The sequence below is a fragment of the Sinohyriopsis cumingii genome, chromosome 9 (genome assembly GCF_028554795.1).
Source record: "Sinohyriopsis cumingii isolate HCF-2022 chromosome 9, ASM2855479v2, whole genome shotgun sequence".
NCBI classification, from domain to species: domain Eukaryota; kingdom Metazoa; phylum Mollusca; class Bivalvia; order Unionida; family Unionidae; genus Sinohyriopsis; species Sinohyriopsis cumingii.
In genome coordinates this window covers 28,179,789-28,201,237 of record NC_142969.1, presented here as the reverse complement: position 1 = coordinate 28,201,237, position 21,449 = coordinate 28,179,789, and the positions used below count along the sequence as shown (strand labels likewise).

At 34.2% G+C, this 21,449-nt stretch overlaps 1 protein-coding gene across 1 annotated transcript in view; it reads right to left on the bottom strand.

Moving 5' to 3' along the window:
- The window catches only part of LOC149791454 (transient receptor potential cation channel subfamily M member-like 2), a 117,073-nt gene that overhangs the window by 89,445 nt on the left and 6,179 nt on the right, over nucleotides 1-21,449 (bottom strand). The window contains exons 4-11 of the mRNA XM_089971361.1: nucleotides 21,008-21,114; nucleotides 19,618-19,715; nucleotides 18,562-18,749; nucleotides 15,597-15,646; nucleotides 13,335-13,469; nucleotides 10,232-10,282; nucleotides 4,741-4,791; nucleotides 3,259-3,334 (exon numbers count right to left, since the gene is read on the bottom strand). Of these exons, the coding sequence (XP_089827487.1) occupies nucleotides 3,259-3,334; nucleotides 4,741-4,791; nucleotides 10,232-10,282; nucleotides 13,335-13,469; nucleotides 15,597-15,646; nucleotides 18,562-18,749; nucleotides 19,618-19,715; nucleotides 21,008-21,114 (756 nt within the window). The remainder of the gene's footprint in view (nucleotides 1-3,258; nucleotides 3,335-4,740; nucleotides 4,792-10,231; nucleotides 10,283-13,334; nucleotides 13,470-15,596; nucleotides 15,647-18,561; nucleotides 18,750-19,617; nucleotides 19,716-21,007; nucleotides 21,115-21,449) is intronic.

Here is a 21,449-nt window from a genome sequence, read left to right as displayed (position 1 = left end):
AAGTGTTGTCGAAGATGCATTATGCGCTGACAAATCTCCATGGGTGTTGGGATATGCTATGACGATCCACTCGTCCCAGGGATTAACTATTTCTGATAAACGAGTTTGGATTGTAGACGATCGCATCGAGTGGTCAAATTTAGTTTATTTAGCGGTATCAAGGGTTAGAAAAATATCTCAGTTACGGAGAATTATAATTCCTGAAATCGTTAATAAAACCAGCAGCATCATCGATGATGATATAATAAGAAAAAAATTAATCGGATACAAACAATCTGATAAAAAAATAAACGCGACTTTGATCTTGATGTTGAATTTATTATTGAGTTAAAACAGCAGCAGAATAATCATTGCGCAAGTTGTAATTGTATAATGCTATGGAGGTATTCGAATAATGATTCAAGACAATTTACCGTAGACAGAAAAGATAATAGTCGCGGTCATACACGAGAAAATGTGATGTTGACCTGTCTCGAGTGTAATCGGCGTAGAGGTGCTAGTTAAGTGATCGCGGTGGTAGTTGTGTATCCTCGGGAATTATTTGTAGTGTTCACGTGTAAATCCACGTTGAGGAGCAGCCGAATCTAATCTATACATTGCAGGTCTACCTGAGGATCTTGTCAAGGTGGATATTTTGTGTGTGGTAATACTCCAAATAGGATCAGTCGCTCTTTTCTTACCACCTTCAAGTTCACCCGGTTCATATAAATATCTAACTGTAACATCACCCAGTATTTTTTGTTTTCAATATCTTTTCGCTGTATTGGTAAATTTTTTTTGTAATTGCATTAATGGGTTTCATGGTGGTTGTTCGCGTAATCTCATTATTTAATGCAGCTATTACGCTTGGTAATCTTGCAACCCATTGGCGAGATCTTTTATCTTGAATAAATTCCTTCGCGTATTGATATCCAAATAACCGATCGGCAAGTGTTCGATTAAATCGCTCAACAATTGCCTGATCACGGTGAATTGCAGTATGCCCTCGTCGTATTTTGGTATTATGTTGTTTCATCAACGATGATACTGGACCAAGAAATTCCTTACCAGGATCAACCTGTAATAATTGTGGCCATCGTGGTGGTCCTCGTTGATAAATTCGTTCAAACGCATCAGATACTTCAGATGATGTTTTCGTTGATAGCTGCTCTGCTTCTTTAGACCTACTTGCAATGTCAACAACAGTTAACGCGTACTTGTATGTTTTTCTACGTACAGTATCATATGGTAAAAATAAAATATCTGCTTGATGAACTTCATTAGGAACACTAACATCGAAATACGCGTACTGAATTCGTTTCGGTGGTGGTAGGTAAATTTGCCATATCGCTTGCCTGGATAACCACGCTTCAGCAATAGAGTATTTGACCGCTGCTGCATAAGCAAGTTAACTAATTGCTGCTCTGCCTCTCCAGTATCCTCTTGGACTATAATAAATTGATTCCATTATATATTACCAACCCCTAGCGCTAATTTACCTTTCATCGCGGATCTTACTAACCAATAAGCTAATTTTTCTTTGATATATTTATTTTTTATAGAATTTAACGCATGAATTAATTTCACATCTGCAATATGCCTGTCTTGTAGATTTTCACTCTTATAAGCTACATCATGAGCGTGACAAGCTCGATTAATATCGTTTATAGGATACTCACCTGGTTTTGGTTGATCCTGATTATCAAGTCTGATATCAAGTCTGGTACCAGGACCGCAATAATTATATCCTGGTAGATGTTTTTCTCCTGGGTATTTAGCCCATGGAGCACCTGGAAACTTTGACACCACCGCGCTTATTAGGTAAAAACGAAACTTTCTTTCTACCGCATACAGAACATTTTCCACCATACGCTACTTTTTTATTTTTTGTTGTAACCGTAGCTAAACCAGTAGTTGGAGTTTTAGATCTACAGCGTAAACAATATAAATTCATGTTATAAAATATATGGATATAATTGATTTCTCAGCAACTCGGCAGCGAGAGCCAGTTAAACACCACCCTGCGTTACCAAATTTCATCAGAATGATTATCATAGGACTATCTGGATTGGGTAAGACGCAGTCATTACTTAATCTGATAATGAGATGGTTGAAATGGGACAAATTATATTTGGTAGCACCATCCGTTGATGATCAGAGGTGTTATGAAGTATTAAAAGACTTTAACGAAAATGCAAGATTACTGGACGAAGATAATGATGTTATAGAGCTTATAACCGATATTGATGAAGCGCCGAGCGTTGATGTTTTAGACGGATTTATTAACAATTTAGTTGTGTATGATGATGTGATGCTAGATAAACAAACAAATCCAGCCAGGATATTTGCTCGTGGCAGACATAAAAATACAGATGTGATCTATGTTACTCAACGATACACACAAATACCAAAAGTGATCAGAGACAACTGTAATATTTTAGTTGTGTTTAATGGCGTAGACACTTATACGCTGCGAAATATTCATCAAACTTGGTGTGGTGGTGACATGGATCATAATAAATTTAGAAATTTCTTTTCACGAGCGCAAACTACTCCGCATGGATTTATAACAATAAATTTACACGATCCTAGAACAATATATCGTGTAGGTCTTGATAAAATATTTGGATATCAGCAGAGGGGGTTCGTCTACAATCTTGTTTGGGACAAACAAAACGTAGACGTGGTATGACCTATATATTTTGTCTAAATACCCTTTTGCTCGGATTATGTGGTCTGTTCACCCTATATGAGCACGGATTTTTTTTTGTCTAAATACCCTTTTGCTCGTATTATGTGGTCTGTTCACCCCCTCTGCTGCTACATGTGTATAGGGAGATTACGCATGCAAAATGCACTTGCTTAACCTTTTACAAGTATTAAACAAGCATTTGCCCAAGAGTAGAGAATCCGTAGATTTGTTTAATCGACATAAAAATATATAGTTTGTCATGTTGGACTATGGGATGTGATCAGTTGTGAATGCGTATGATTAAAATCATGGTTATATAGAACTGATGACCGACAAATGAACGGCAGCAAAGCGATATACCCCTAATCAATTTCACATGATGCAGAAAACTATAACATATCACCTTCGTGTTTTTCATACACATGCTTCAGGAAGACAATAAGCCTAATTATTATGGGCAAAGATTGTATGTAAATGTCCCTGCAATGTAGTGCTTTAATGTGTTTGTGTCTTGCATGCAAAAGACAGCTTGAGATGCATGAACACATTTGCTATTAACATATGCTTTTGGGGAAGAAAGTACTCACTGGTTTTCTTTTTCTTTCGTGCTTCATTTTCATCGTTATTTTTCTCTTGAATTCGTTTCATTTCTTCATCTTGCCTCTGAAATTCATTCATATCTGGATTTTTATTCTGGATTTCAGCCACATCTTTTTTTTGGACTTTGCTAACAGTTTCATCTTTCGTTTGGTCTTCATTCGCATGTTGATGATGGATGTAATGCTGGAGGTAGCTGCCACCCACCAAATCGTGTACCAAGCGCCTCACATCCTTCAGCTTGATTTTCTTATTTGAAATTATAAGAAATATTGCTGTAGCTGTTGTTGAATAAAATGTAAAATGTGCTATCTAATTAAGAAATTGTAGCTTATCCAATCAATAATATACCCTATACCCTACAAAAAAACAGAATGTTAAAAAGAAAACATTTTGAACTGATTTTGCGAAGATTAAAAGAAAAATCTAATCATCAAAGGTCAGTCAAAATTCCCGAGATCGCAATATATCTCTAATCTACATTACCCAGTTTAACAAACGGAGCTGGCATCTTTTGTTAAAATGCTCTTCTCACCACATTGTTACCCAAGCGGTTGCAGAGAATAGTCCGTAAAAAAGGATAAGTAGTATCGCATTAAGATTACTGCTACAAAGTATAACTCAAATATCAACAACTAGCGGAGATATAAAATATTAAGTTTCGACACAGAATGCAAATAATTATGCACACTATCACAATCGTAAGACTAATCATAGTAGTTTTTGCAGGAGATGTAAAAAATCTTTGGTATCTCTGTTTCATGTGGACATCAAAAAGATACCTCCGATTTTAAATTTTGCTGCTGATGAATCTCAGTTTGTGTAATAACTGTAAGTGAATCCCACTTCCTTAAGATATTATCATATACTAACTATTACAGTATTTCCTCTGGTTAGATTAATTCATACGCATGTGAAGCTAATTCAAGCACTCTAAATCTCAAATATTGTTTTTCAAGATTGCCATTAGCTGATCATATGCTGCAATTGTGAAGCAAACACATGTAATGTCCTTGCCCAGACATTGAATGCAAGGGCAATTCTAAATTTAGTAAAAGTAATATGCAGGCTTGAAAACCACGTGGTTCGTTTTAGCAAAACGGAACCATATGTAGCAAGTCTCCTAGGAATAAAATAATGAGATGGCAATTCATTGTACCGAAATGAAAGCTATGTGCACACACTAGCCTTTTATTCCAAATTATCAACTATCACATTAATATGCCTCATCCTTTGGCCAAATGAATGTAAGACTTTTATTCAAGTTTCTTTGGGATTGGTCAAAATAGTAAAAGCTAGCAAAATAACTCATATGTACGGTTTCTATATATTGCCTGTTGGGTGTTAATGCTGTCTGCCTACTCCACGTCTGCCCAGACGAAACACGGCTAAACTATAACGCAGTGCAACTTTTAATCATTGGCACAGCAATCGGCTGTCAAAAATATTGTTTCATCCATCAAATGTCATACCTCCTCCGACTTTCCCGTGCAGAAATCCTTGAACATGCGCTTTAAAGAGACCTAGTAAAAAAAGGGATACATTAATAGTAAATTATTTCAGATAAAGGATCCGTTACTATAATTTTCCAGATATATCATGATTAAGAGACCTAACATACTAATGGATGCGGACAGCATATGCTGTTATAACGTTGATAATGTTATAGTTAACACCAGTGTCGAAACAAAGTAATTTGCTAAAATAAAGTAGTATTTGAATTTTTTCCATTATCAAAAACAGTTTGCATTTTTTATCTCATAGAATGCGAACTAACTCCATAAGATGGTAATAGTGCACTATAGCTTACTTCATAGTTTCATCGGAGATATTAATATCAACTGTGTTTTACAGCATACAGGAAATAAAATTTCCAAGACCATACAATTTACCAGTCGTTCCATTATAGTATCATTAAAAGTATTTGTGGCATGATAGGAAAGTTGACAATTTCTCTCAGTTACTCATATCGATGGAGACATTGTGATGAAACGTGTTTAAAATCTAGTTTGAAAGCAGGGACGAAGGGAGCCAATGTTTCTGACCAATATTGCGATAACATCATAACAAGCAGGGTTGTATGCAATGTTTGATAACATAAACACTGGTATGTATTTAGTAAACTAAGACTGATGCAGTAAGATATTTTTGTAAAACAAATGATCAACATGATGACATTTCATATCAACAAAGCAAGTTACCAAATGCAATTAGATAACATGTTTATGTACACATAAAAAGTCTTCATATATGTTACTGTATTTTGCAACATATCATTAAGCTAATATACATGTACCAATTTCATTTCATGCCTACATGATCATGCTATCAGTATATCCTTGTGTGAACATACAAACCTCATTTATATTAATTGTTCAACAGAAATGTCTAGTCGAGTCGATGTCAGCCTAATACTTCCACAGACCGTAGTTATATTGGAATTACGGTCATCAATAAACAAGCAGTAACCTAATTGGAAGCATATACGATGGAATTATTAATTAGACTCTAACTCCGAATTTAATTACATAGAGATATTTCACACACGATCGCTTTAGTGTACATATATTATGTTTTATGATCAGAACTATATTTCGTAATTATTGTAGAAATACTTTTAACCTAAAATAGAAAGAAAAAGTCGTGATGCAAAATCTAAAGCCACTTATTTTGCATTGAAATGGTTCGAATATGATGCTGCACAGATAAAGGAACGACCAAGTGATCCATTTTCACTCAATATATGTAGGCATGAATAAACCACTGGTAATTTCAAACACAAATCAGCTCCAGTTACGTATGATCTACCTCTGGCTCAAAGTATGCATGTTACAAATTAAATTAAATGAAGTGAAATTAGTTCAAAGAAATAATTCATCATGGAAAGTACATAATGACAAAAATCAATTTGTCTTCATTATAATTATTTTTTTTCCTATGATACTTAACCGATTCCATATAATTTGTATAACTTTTTGTGGCCAGATCCAAGCCCAGACTTCCATTATAGAAGGAAGCAGGTATTTTTGTATATGTTTTTTATATAGACAAAGGGAATTAATCCTTGCAGGTATATCCCCCTTTCTACAAGATATGTGGCTACCGGTGTATCGGATCTATTTTTCTGATAGGATGCTCTCGCTATCGAGGTGCGTGGAAGTGATTCAATATATCTTTATCATATGGGTATTCTAGGACAAATATAATCTCCTTTAGAAACTTTCTTCCCACAACAAATGCATTCCCTGGTCACACTGCATTCAGAGAATGCGTAAGGAGAGGAAGAAATACTAAATATCCTACCTCTATTAAGGAGAAGCATGTTAGTTCTGCTAGTGGATGAAATTTTCAAAATGTTAGTTTAGCAAAACGAGAAACCTAAGTTTTATACAAATGTACGTAGATCCCAATGGGAGTCTCGATGTTTTTCTTACCTTTGGCGTTGAAATTATTTCGGAAGAATCCAGTGAACTTGGCAAATACGGCATGGATACGAGTTTGTGCTGTCATTAATGTGGTGGGGGAGGGGTTGCTGCTTATGCAAGTACAAGTGACCTAATAAGGCTAAATTCTCTCTTCTACTAGGATATGCTGTGCATTTAAAAGATTGAGAGGGTAAACTGGGCATGCCAACTAACCTACTCCATTATGTCTCGAATAAATACATTGTGTTAAAATCTCGTGAAATTGGACGAATTTTGTGATTGTAATGATTTCAGTGCGTGTTCGATAGTATGGACCGGTATCACTGTATAATGACAGGGCATATGTCTTGGACTGAAACAACAAGAACAAAAGATGGCAATCAAAGGAATGGACGTAGAGTTGTGTTACTTCGTTGATGCGACACCAGTCGTTAAATTTCCCCATATTACCTCTTTATATTTTCAGGGTAAAGGACCTTAAATTTATTGCGATGCTGTCTACAAAAATCCAAACATTCCAAATTCCATTCGGCGCAAAGACATACCGAAACAAGCCAAGCTTGAAGGATGAAATTCTCTGGATATAGATGGAACAGTGATAATCTCGGCGGATTATCCTAGGTGGGGTTGCCATGCTTTTACCTGGCACGTCTGTTATCAGGGAATCAGTTCGTTTTGTTATCCCTCCTTGAAAATAATTCAGCTAACAGGTATTCGACTGATCTGAACATTTGTCTCGAATTTTTTACACCACAAAAGGTAATTCCACATTATGATATAAAGGTCCGTTGACATTGCTCCAAGCTATCTGAGACACATCACAACATCTAAATTGTCCGACAGTATTAGGACTTTATGTATATCCAGTTGGACACATTGAGGAGGACTTACATTTCCAGAAGGCGGAATTGAAGTGTCATTTCTTCCCATGGCCACTTGCCGGTTGCCCATGACCGTAGTAACATTTGGGTGCAACTTTGCTTTTCATCCCAACAGAATGTCACCTGTACAACATTTGAGATTTCTGGATGAATGTTCTTGAGGAATATTTCCGCTGTCAGCCATTTCCTGCATTGTAAATGGAGAAGCGGGTTTTCGATGTGGATCAATATCATAATGATCTGATTTAGATGTCCAGTGAAAGTTCGTCCTATGGGATAGAAGTGGCGCACGTATAATGAATATTGTGTCATGTTTACGAATCGCCTCAATTGTATCATTGCTGGTGTTTTTTTTTTTTTTCTTTCTTTGGAATGATTTCCGAGAATTGCATTTGGATAAAGAAGTTTACCTTGAGTCAGAGTCACGCAAATCGTGACATGTAAACTTATAACGCACGTTAGAACGGACGGACTGTTTGATAAACAATTGAAATGACATAATTCGGATGATAAAGGTCATAATTGTTTGGAGCTAGGGACTGTTTGCTGACTAGTCAAATTGCGATAACGACAATCTAGTCGGCTAAGAACATCATTCAAATAATTTCCCTGACGTCAGATAAAATAATTGTTTGGAGCTAGGGCCTGTTTGCTGATTAGTCAAATTGCGATAACGACAATCTAGTCGGCTAATAACATCATTCAAATAATTTCCCTGACGTCAGATAAAACTTTCTCAGAACTAAGAGAGTACGGGTAGTGTAAATTTGACCCAGGATTGTCACAACCTGTTGACAAATTAAAAGCTTAACCCAAGTTGTATCCTCAGAAATTGTATTGTTGTGTTGTCGATAATTTCGACAATATGACAATTTTACTAGAGACAACATCTAAAATCCCAATTCATGTTTGGAATCAACTCTCATTCCAGATGTATTAAGCTATACCTAAGTCTTCTGAATCGTATTGGGTAATAGGGTTCATATCGGCATCCCCCATGAAAGTTCCTGTGAGGTTCTGAAGAAAGACTTGGGCTTAGTTCATCATGCTGAGAAAAAATTAGACAAAAAACAGTGCAAAACTGGTTGGTATCTGACTAACCATGACTCTTAATGAGTCTCTGTCAAAGGCAAATGCAAAACATATACAAGACAAACAAATAAAACAGAAAACCCGTTGTATCTGCTTAATATCCTGTAATTATTACAGTAGCAACAAATATCTGGGCTATAATTACAATTATTTGTTGTAGATGGATATGTATACTTGTATGTATGATATATATGTCATTTTATGTTTACAATGTTTATACTTTATAATTATATTTTAATTTAGAGGCATAGACTTTGTAGTCTGAAATAAAGAATTCTTATCTTCTTATCTTATTTTACTTGAAAACTTTTACATGATTGTTTCTGCAGGAAATAAACGTTTAAATTCATTATGTTTCAATTAGTTTATTTCAACTTGTTGCGGATGCTGTAAAAAATGGTATAGACATATAAAGCCGTATGAGCCATACCGACATTTGTTATTTTATGTAATTGTTTTGTAAGCGCAAATTATAGCCCATATATGTGTTGTTACTGTAATAATGACAGACTATTAAGCAAATTTAAAGAATTTTTTTAAACAAATGTGTCGCTTGCAAAAAAAGATAATTTGATTTGTGCATGGCTGTCTTTTTCTAGTCTTCTTGGTAGCGGTTTAAACCGCTTGGTTTCAATGTTCTAAGGCGGCCTATCCAGTAAGATTCCTTTTCTTTCCTGGTTTCGGAACTCCAGTTGGGGTTATGAGTAATTGCAATGTGTGTTATATCACTACAAGTGTGGCCAGGGGATGAAAAGGTTGTCTGCAACCGGGCTTCTCTACAGCGTCTTTGTCATCCAATCAGATACATGAAGGTTGCTCCATTTTGTAGCTTTTCCGACATACTGAAGGATACAGATATTACATGTGATGATAGAAATTACTTTTGCACGTTTTGTTTGGACCATGAATGTCTAGATTTCCTCTAGTCACTGTGCTACAAAATGTCCTGGTCTCTATCATATGTTGACAAGTTTTGCACCTTTTATCGAATCAGGGGACATATTGACTCGGGTGGTCTTGATTAGTGATTAGTGATTATCATTATCTTAACCCTGACTAGGATGTCTTCGAGGGTTTTGGTCTCTGGTAGGCTACCAAAGGTTTGTTCGGGAGGGTTAACTTAGTGCGCCCGATGAATGTGCCTACTATGGGGGACTGGATGGAAGGTCAGGGTGCACGGTATCCTAACAGCCATTTGCTTTTCTCGGAAGGTTGTTGTATGCAGAAGTTCAAGCGCATGACAAGGCGAAACAAATTCATTATTTTCTAACATGACTGCAATAATATAAACTCTAATTCAAAAATGCATGCGAAAGCTAATCCTCTTTAGTAAAGTTAACTTTGACCTTGAATGTAAACATTCTCGTATCAGTCGGTGATTTTGCAGACGGTTTGTTGGCGGTTAGGGTGCAAAGAATAACACATGTCCAAGTTTTTGCATCATGTTATTGTGTACTGCTGACACTGTCAGCACACATCACGTATGTCCAGATTGAGAAGTCTAAACTAAAATGCCATGCAACTTTCAGCTACAAGATACATTTACCATATTCAAATTGCCATACCTTTCTTTTCTTCAACCACAACTCCATAAATATTCTTGGTGAAGGGTCCACCTAATGATAAAAAGATTAATTTACTGGTAGTAAATTGCAATTTGATAAAGCATCAACACAGCATAATTTTGCTAGAATACTAAAATTTATTTTCGCACCTAGGTGGCAGTTATTGTGAAATTCCTTTGATGCATGGATTCGCGCCAAATCCCCAAAATGCGACAATTAATACTGTAATGGGTGGCGCGCTCTCTATATGGATATAACTTATGGTAGTCTGCGAGGGTGCATGTGTATAATTACCCGGTAATATTAAAGAGACATATATTTTTAGGAAAGATCGGTTTTGTTCTCAGATACGTTACCAAATCAGAATATAATTTTGGAAGATAGGTAAGAGGTAGAGAAAGATACATTCAAGTGCTTCTGCATGACCGTCCTGGTCCCCTAAAGTACGTGAAACAGCCTCCAAATTATCCAACTAGATAATCTACTCGATATGGCGGGAAGAGAAATAGTTTGCTAGAATATCTGAAACAGGTTGCTCCATTTCTATGTTAACAACCTTCTCTTTTGCTTTATTATCTGCCCTACTTTCCAAGCTGTCCCTTAGTGCATTTTGCTCTGTATAAATGTATCCCTTTCGTTTGAAGCAGTTATGTGACATTTCATTTAGTTAATGTTGTTAGTAATTGTTCATGAACGTAGCATCATCCTTAAAAACATTAACTGAATACGATATGTCAATAAAGTGCGTTTACGTTTTCATATTGTGTCTAATCGTTTGTATTTTCCATATAAACGTGCCTGCAAAACAAGAAATTCCTATTTACGTGACGTGTTGACCAGAAAACATTAATGACAATAACTTTGCTTACGTACGATGATTTTTAAAACTAAGATATGGATAGAGCGGCAAGCTGAAAGTGTTGTCTTTGAGCTGTCTGCCTCCTAACACCTTCAGGTTTGCCCCACAAAAATTAAATGACAAGCGAAATGGTTAATCCCTAAAGCTAAAGCATGATATTTTGAATTTAAATTTCATGGAGTGGAAATACGCTTTAGCATGTATGAAGTTAAAATTAGAGGCAATCTATACATTTCCCATCAAATGGTAGTTGGATCGGTTGATGAACCAAACAATTCAGTCCGTCAATAGCCAGTGTTGTTTGACCGGAATTTCCCTACCCATCAGCAAATCCTCAAAGGGACACATTCGAGGACGTCTCGAAAATGGTCTGAACTTGTTTTTGATGTGGCGAGAATTTGTGTACATATATATTTTCTAACGCTGGGAAATAAGTTTGACAGGCGGTGGAGTGTGTCTTTTACCAGACTGTTATTGGGACTGTTTCCACTTCGGGAAATGATGATTCAGTGACATCTTCTGTATATAATTCATGGCCAAAACCTGCAGTAAGCGCTGACTCAAGGAAAAGCCGGCAGAAAATGTTCCGGTCGGTGCCGGTACCGGAAATAACTTCGACAGACAGATAAAACACTAAATTTTCCGTAATGTTGTCTTTGGGTAATATAATGGCATTGAGGGCAGAAGGATATGTCAGCAAGATATCCTTAATTGAATGGTATTTAATCATATGCATATAAAGATAGAATACATCATCTGGGAAGATGGTCAGATCTAAGGCTAATATCCCCGTAATTTTGATTAATTGTATGCTAATGCAGAAAATCTATCATTGAGATATCCGTATTTGTAGAGATATGCAGCCGTAGTCCAGGCGAGACGGACATGAATAATATAACACATGCCGGCAATGTGACGATATTTTAAAACTATCATATTATTGTTACAATAGACAATATGTTAAAGTAATATTAAACATCGCTTGTTCTTGGAAAATAAGCAAAATCTTGGAAATAGAAAGCTAATATTCAGCATGTAGGTTTAATAGTAATGGAGAACACTTCCTTGTAGACATTGTAATTAACTGTGAAAAAGTTCTCCCTCTGCAGGATTTCCATTGTGATGGGTGTTGGGTAGAACTGTATAAAAATAGTGCTGTGCTTTTGACGTAGATTGTACTTGTATCTAAACTATTATGTAAACTGACATCTCTTTAATGAAAACTGTCACTTCACCAATTTTATATTTTCATGTGCTAATATTATTAGTCTAGACTTAAATGTTGACAGACTCAATCATTTCATACTGCAGTGAAACATATTTAGAGAATATAAATCTTGTTTCTGCTGTCTAAACATTGGGGCACAAACGTATCATTACTTTGTGAACGTCATATCGCTTTTTATCTTAAGCCTGCATTATTGCATACTCGTTCGATGGGTGTGGACAATATGGTCTCTGAGTAGCTGATTGTTTGATGGAATAATACAATAATGTATTATTATCTCGTTTTATATTCATTCCAATATTTTTCTAAACATATTGGATAATGACAAACCTTTATTACCACAGTTTTGTAAATAGTGCAACAAGAAATTGTTCACATAAGTTTACTATTGTTGCATTATGATTTATTACACTGACCCTGGCGCATGTCGACAATAATTGCAGGGATTTCGGCCTGCACATTTAAATAACAAAATAATCATACTAACTCTATTGAAATGGTGCAAATGTGTACCAAATTCCATTACAATATTATAAACAGATTGGAAAAGATGAACTGTGAAAAAAGGTAAAGGAATAACGGACGGACAATATTATTGATTTTCAATGGACACAGCTCCGCAAACACTGATCAGGAAGAGTACATTGCCTAAACATGGTACAACTGCATATCACGGATAATGAAGATAGCTGAAGCATCTGATCAGATATGAAGACAATTGCAGATAAATTTACATGTACTTAACTGATTTACTGAATATTTTATGAGCCACAGACTACCACAAAACGGCTCCTTTTGTGGTAAAATGCCATCTCCTATGCTAGAAATGAATACCAGTTTTCATGCATATATAACAAATGACTATATATATATATATATATATATATATATATATATATATATATATATATATATATATATATATATATATATATATATATATATATATATATATATATATATATATATATATATATATATTGTCTCTATTTCTATGTATATTGTCTTGAACTTACAATGTTGTATAACTTCTGCAGTTTTGCACCTGTCAAGAACGTCTTGAGATTGACACCATTATCTAAAAGTAGCTTCACAAAGTCCGCTTTCTCATACTGTATGGCATGCAACATCATGTCATCAAGAATGAAAGGCTGAAGATAAACAGTTTACATACAGAGTACGCTTGTTGAACAAATGTTAAACTTTTGTATAAAGCTGGTGGATGAGTTACAATGATGATGGTCCTAAATAATCAATTCCAGACTAAAGTTCCTATAACTGTTACGTTATTGCCGAAAGTAAGGATTTTTTGGTAAACAGCTTGAATCAACATGTCAATAACATATTTCATATGATACACCAGTAATATTTGTGTATGCAAGCCTAGCGTAATCAACTTTCATGTCCTGTGAAATTATATATATATATATATATATATATATATATATATATATATATATATATATATATATATATATATATATATATATATATATATATATAGATATATATATATATATATATATATTCGGAATCCCATACCGCTGTCTGGAGGGTTATAAGTATATATGTAAGTATTATGACCCTCCAGACATTGGTATGGGATTCCGAACCGAAATACCACTCAACCCATTCTCTATACCATGCAGTTCCGTTGCTAGTGTTTGAGTAAAGCTTATTTTCAACAGTGGTTCGTATTGAAAGATTATAATAATGCACAATTTTGAAACTACTGTTGTGCCATATGTGTTTTCTAATACTTATTTCCTAAGTAGTTTGACAGCAGCAAGATGCACTTAATCAAATTCAAAATGATGGACTTGCCTAGCCTGCAGTTCTTGAGCTTTAGAATTTCATATCGTAACCAATAGTACCATTGTTAGATGCTGGAAAGCGCTCAAATCGATATATACCAATAAGCGTGTCAATATGATTGTTTCCTTCAGGAATCGGTCGCTATCAATCTTATATGTTCATATCTGAGGAGATTATCATGTTTTTAACTATATATATAAATTATTATAAACAACACAATTGAAAATGATCAATGGATGTCGGGTTTATTGGTTTTAAGGATTTAAATTCAGATAACTATAATCATCTCTAGTTGATTTTTAAGCGAAAATGTTCTAGATATTATTTTGTATAGCGACTTTATGAAGATGCCCTCATAGCAATGTTTATGCCCAGACAAATTTTTAGCTTTAGCAATATAAAGTAGCACACACAGGGCAAAGTGCCTATTTGTATGAAGTAAAGAATTTACGTTTTCTGAATCATTAGTAATATAATGAAGTGGGGAGGCAAAGTTATTAGCCGAATTGCTGCAACTCGATATCTGATGTATTCACCTCATTCTAGGGGCTTAAATTACTGTCTAAAAGCCTGATAATAATGATCACTAAAGAGTCACAAAAGATTTTGTAGGCCCATAACACAGCACTCACGAATGTAATACCGAACACTCAAATTTATGATATGTCTTGACTAAATGTAATATATTAATTTGTGAAACAGACTGTGTACTAAGATATATACATTTAAAAACCAACTACCCAAATACAAATTATCCAGGTTATTTTGCTTGTGTGGGCTACATACACGTATTTAGAAAATGAAACTAACTGTCCGATCATGATACCAAATAGAACAAAGTAAGTATAAATCAGCATCAGACACAATCAAATATAACATTATTCAATGATATTTATAAAAATGTTATAAATAACTAAACTATCATTTCAACTTAAGCATAAATAGAAAAGGAATGGGGATGAACAGATAGAGACATAATGCAAAGTAAATGCATAATTGCGATATATATATATATATATATATATATATATATATATATATATATATATATATATATATATGTGTGTGTGTGTGTGTGTGTGTGTGTGTGTGTGTGTGTGTGTGTGTGTGTGCGCGCGCGCGCGCTCGCGCGTTGGCACAAGTGAGATACATCCATGCAATACGTTTACGGTCATCGAAATTATCTGACATGCATGGCAACAGGAATACATATAAATCAACTTCGTTTACACGTTCTACCACTCCAGTGCACTTATTATCACTCAATTATCATGCCTTTAGAAAGCATATAATATCCAGATAATGAGGTAAAATATTTGTTATGCGGTCTTTTGCTAAACAGGGTGAATGGGGTATATTGACTGATAAATGAGTCTTTGAGTATAATAGCTAATGTTTGGTTGTGAACTAAGCTAGACAGACAAAATTCCGTTAAGAGAGAGAGAGATAATGGGGAGACTAACCATCTTTGTCTTGTCATTGGCAATCTGAGTTTTCACCAGTTTCATGTTGGCTGAAAGAGATAGAAATTTATAATTCAAAAAAATATGCGGATGACCCATTCTCTATTGGGATATGGTTGAGGGAATATCAGTGGTATGTATTGCCAGACAAACTGCTTATGACCTAACATGTTCTTTTATTCTGCATGAAATAATATAATAGTTTATTTAGTCACAGTGGTGCGTTTATACGTAGTCTAGGTGGAAAGGACTGCCCACATAATGTCCTGCCCAATATCATTATATATGGCTCTTGAGTCCATTCATGATGAATATATAACATCTTGTAAAATTTAACGGACACAAATACTTCAAAGAAAATATGAATAAGTATGAGTACGGTTTCTAGATCTGGAATTCAATCAGATGTCTTCAGACACGGAAATGTGCTAGGTTATGAATTAAAGCTGTGATAATCTATTGGCATTAGTCCATTAGATCCAGCAAAATGTTGTATGGCAGCAACTATTTAGTAAATTCTATGTTTATTCGTTTCATGCATTGTTCAATGGATGTTGATCTGAATGAAATGCAAACAAATGTTACTTCGCTACTTCATTTCGAACAATTTGGGTGAAGTATCATTTTGTATGTAACGAGCTAAACCTGTATCTGTTTTTATTATAAGAAATTGTTTAAATACTGGCTTCATTGCTTTAAGCTGACTCTGATATTTGCAAAATACATGTAAGCTTGGCTTATTTGATGTTTGACTTGATATGAATCAGTTACATTAGTATGAATAGTAAACTAAACGATGGTCAAACTACCATTGCAAGCGGATATGGATGGAACAACATAAAGATGAATGAAAACGTTATCTCCATGCTCAGCATGCAACAAAAGTGGCATAGATATAATTATTAAGAAATGTATTAAGAAGATAAATTTATTTTTGTATGATACATTATGCTTTCAGACAGAAAATGTGACATTTGACCTCACACTTTAAGATATCAGAGGTATGTTTGGTTCTTCCTCACTATAAAGCTTTTCATTATAAAGGATTCATTAATGAGATGATTATGGTTATTGATCGCATTTCAACATTTAAATAGTAATATTATGTATAACGTATTTCGATAGAGGTTTTTCCGATAATTCAAGAAACTTAATTCGTATGGCTCCCATTCGATAGCAAGGAGTATGTTGCAATTAAACTTGCATGACGAAAATGTGTCTTTATAATGAAGTACGGATACACATTTGTATATTATTATAATGTATGTCTACTGGTTTCCTATATCCAATCCATTATTATAGCCATCCTGCCCATATTTTCTCTCACCGTGATTGAGAGTCAGTCATATTTAGAAGTGTGAAAAAACAAAGTAAGCATGTGGATACTTTTTGCAAATTATCCGTATTTATCTGACACATCCCTCAATTTTGAATATCAAAAGTAGTTTGCAACAGCTGGCTCATGCAGGATCGAACTTGTTATTCTAGGCCTTCAACTCACTTAAGACAAACATGTCTGAATGATTATAAATCCGACCTCGCTGATTAAGGCATTTCTCACGGTTTATTGCAAGATCACATTACAACCCTTTTTCAAAATCATACTGATGTTTACATTATAGTCCAGGACATAAAACATTTTCAAGCACTATGCGATATTGAAGAACCTAACAGATGATATGAACTCAGACCTGAATCATCACTGCATAAAAAAGAAAACTTCCTACTAAATCAATAAATTGAAGCTCGGCAGGTTTTGTGTTCCAAACGTCATTACAATTATACTGAAATCGTAGCAGGAAACAAGTCTCTGATTTCGGTGCAAACGTCTATTTACCATTGAATTGATGTACGCAACAAATAAAACACATGGCAATGTGATGTGTTGTTAGATACCTGTCATTTATCAAAGCATGAACTACCTATCGTCAGCCACAATCTTAAACAAATTATAATGTTACGCAAGTTATATAATAAACAATATACCAAAGTAATTAATCGTGATGCTAGGCAAATCAAGGCCAAATTGTCGGCATATGACATCTGCATTTGCAGCAAGGAATCAACCATGAACTTTGGAGATGTTGATGCCTTTGTGAACTGACGAAAACGTGTCATAGATAATTTCACTGTTCACTACTTGTAGGCATAGTTTATGGATATATGATAGGATTGGAATAATAGTTTGGTATTTTAGCTCATCGATGGTTATTTTAGTATCGTGGTTGCAAAACAAATACTTCATCATTGATGTATTAAAAGTTTAAATCTCAAGGGTGTAAATCTTAATTATTGATGCATCTCAAAGGATTAAATATATAACAATTGACCCATAATTTAACTTTAAAATCATGTTGAATAGCAGCACCAGACGAGATATTCCATTTAAGCAAATATTTTAAATTTGGCTGATTGTTTTCAATTTATATGGAGTATTTTAAAAAGAAATTATTCGAACATAATCATGTATTGGAACAAACATTATAAAGTAATCTCTAGATAATTGCAAAGCTAAGTCATATGACCTCATTGAAGAAAACTACTTAAAGTATAGACGATAACTACATGGCACAAAACCGTCATACTAAAGTCTTGATAATATGTCAACTCTTGCTAGCTGACACTTTGTATGAATCTACAACACATAGCACTATGTTATCTGCTCAGTCAGATGTTATTGTATCTTATATATATATATATATATATATATATATATATATATATATATATATATATATATATATATATATATATATATATATATATATATATATATATATATATATAAAGGTATTTAGTCGGAATTTGTATGCCTTTTCCGTGCAAACTTAGACAGAGGAAGACTAGAACAATTGTTGACAATCTCAACAATTACAATGTCTTTGTCACTAGAAATATTTACCATAATTTCGCTATCCAGTAAGACGATTTAAACAATTACATGCCATTTTAAAGAACCACATACCTCTCAGCAATGCTTTAAGCATGACAGTAGCAATGTCTTGTTCATCACTGCCCAGTGTAAATATATGAATCAGATCGGACTTGGCAAGGCAATTCATGATTACCTCGACGCCATAATCAACCTGTTCTGCCTTCATTTTTTTAATTATTTTAGGTTCCAGGATTTCTTTCATAGGCTTCTCGTATCTGCTGAAACCAACATATCACTGATATAAACAAATACTAAAGTGATGTTCGCTAATTTATATTTTCAGCTTTTCAACATTTTTTCAAAATAATTTATTAACTGATTAAAACATAATCAGGACTTATCTTATATTCAAATGTTGCTTAGTACATTTTAAAGACTCATATCATATTTACTACTAACTGGGTAAATGGACTCACGTATATCAGACATACGATATTCAGTCGATTACCATTTCAGCTTTATTATTTTCTATTGACTGGATCATGTTCCTCTTCTTGACTGGTAGTTACAAAAGATTAAGGCACTGATAAATTAATGATAAATTAATATAAACAAAACGCTGATACCATGTCTGTGAAATAATTAGATCTATGATAAATCAGAAATGTTCTAGTAAATATATATGCGAAAACACATTATATTAGCTAGGTAAGTTTGCGTAAAACATTTGTTTCCAGGTGCAATGATCTCTTCCTGTATATTTTATGATCTTAAAGGTAGAAACCAATAACCATTTAACAAAGCTTTATCAGACATTGTTGTCACTGATAACATCGCTTGGCAGCGACAAGATATTTAATATAATTGTGCTCTTTATTCAGTCTGAATGCCCTAACCTTTTCTGTCATTTCTTTTACATCGATGTGCACACATTTACTTAACAGAAATAAATAAGACGTACTGTGTAAATATATCATATATATATATATATATATATATATATATATATATATATATATATATATATATATATATATATATATATATATATATATGTGTGTGTGTGTGTGTGCTTCTAAATATCGACAAACAACTTAGAACAAAATGCTATTATTCATCTGCAATAACAATTTGCATTCAGAAAACCTCTCGCTGTCTTGCCCCTGATTATCCTTGTCATCATCCACAACCGTTTCCACGTGTTCGAAGGCGTAAGCTAAAATATCTGCAGCTCCTCCAGATCCCTGAAATACACAAAACTTAAAGATCTTGGTTGTCCTCCCATGAAAATGAAGCCCCATGTTATATATTCCTTTTGTAGCCTTGACCTTATGTTTTTACCTGAACAATGTCCCCATTATATAAGCAATTTTCGTGACTTAAGACATATAACACAGAAAAGTATATTCATTTCGCAAGAATATTAAAGAATTGTATGCAATGATTTTTTTCAGATTATTCAACATTTATTTTATTGTTGCATTCTCTCGGTGCTATTGTATCCATGCCCAAACAAGCTTGACAATTCATGAACTGATAAAAATTACAAGATCTTTGTGTCTCACATTTTAGAAAAGAGTTGACTCTGGAGAAAAATAACAAGCAACGGACCCAATGCATTATATAATTCTGTTAGCTTACCTGCCTACTCAAAGCGATGATGCCTTAATGAGCAAATACTGAGAATAATTACACTATGTAACATATAAAAATTTCAACCTGTAACATCGTCATTTTTGCATCCAATTATATGCAATTTTCAATATCAACAAATTAGATGACCATAATAAATTGGCAACCTTTGACAACCGAATTAATATTACTGTGAAACGTTGCGCAAAGAAGTAGTCACAATTATCTTGTTGCTATTGATTGAAAATATAATGCACGTTTCAAGGTTGGATGCCAGCTTTGATTCTGACCACAAAGGTCAATATTCTTCAACACACATGACTTCATCTGGCTCTGCCTGTTGTTAGTTCAGCAAGTAATTTTGGTTTTCGTAACGACCAATGAAATGCATTTTTCCACTTTGTGAAAGTTAACAAGCAAATCGTTAACAGAAACAATCAAAACACGAACAATAGATAATAGTGCAAGCTAGTGCCAATCAGTAAAGTAGTATGTGAATGTGGATTGTTTATCACCTTCTTCCTTTATATTTTAAATCATATAAAAAAACAATTAGCTATACTGGGGTGATTCAATGAGCATTACACAAGATATGTAAATAAATGTTTACTTGTTGCACAGTATATACGTTTCGGGCATATTTCACAGTGTTATTTGAAGGATATTGTTTTTAAAAACATGTGTTGGTGGTATGGCTACTGCAAATTTTCAATAATGCAAAAAATGTTGACCCTTGTTGACTAATACCTTAATGTGCAGCAGATTAGAGTTTAGGATGCTTGCTAGAACTTACAAATAGAATAAACAATACATGTGCAATAGAAGATCTTGGCATAGGCAAACTCACATTTCAATTTTCATTGTTCAGTGATAACTGCTGTATTAAAATTGTTCTTTTTTATACCTTTACAATGACAGCTGGTGTATTTTGCTTCAGAGCATTTTCAACAGTCGTTATTGTAGCTTGTCCTCCTCCTAGAACTAGTATTACTTTAAGCACATGCATGGCACCTGCAATGAATAGTATAGAGAAAATATATTCACCATTCAACATAACAGGCTCACATGACCAGCGGCAACCTGTCATTTCATAAGGCCAAACCGAGAACACCTTTCTTGCACTAGTTTTTGTCCATTACGTTGCAGATGCCTGATGTTAGAATTTGGGTTGCTGATTTTGCAAAGTTCTGCTAGATTTCCACTTTGATTAGATCTGAAAGTTGTCCGTGCATTAGAATCATTCCATCAATAGGTAGTCTAAGCAAATTTCACATTTATATATTCCAGCTATATGCTACCTGTTCCTACTGACAATGTAAGGAGGTAAATCTTTTGACATCGCAATT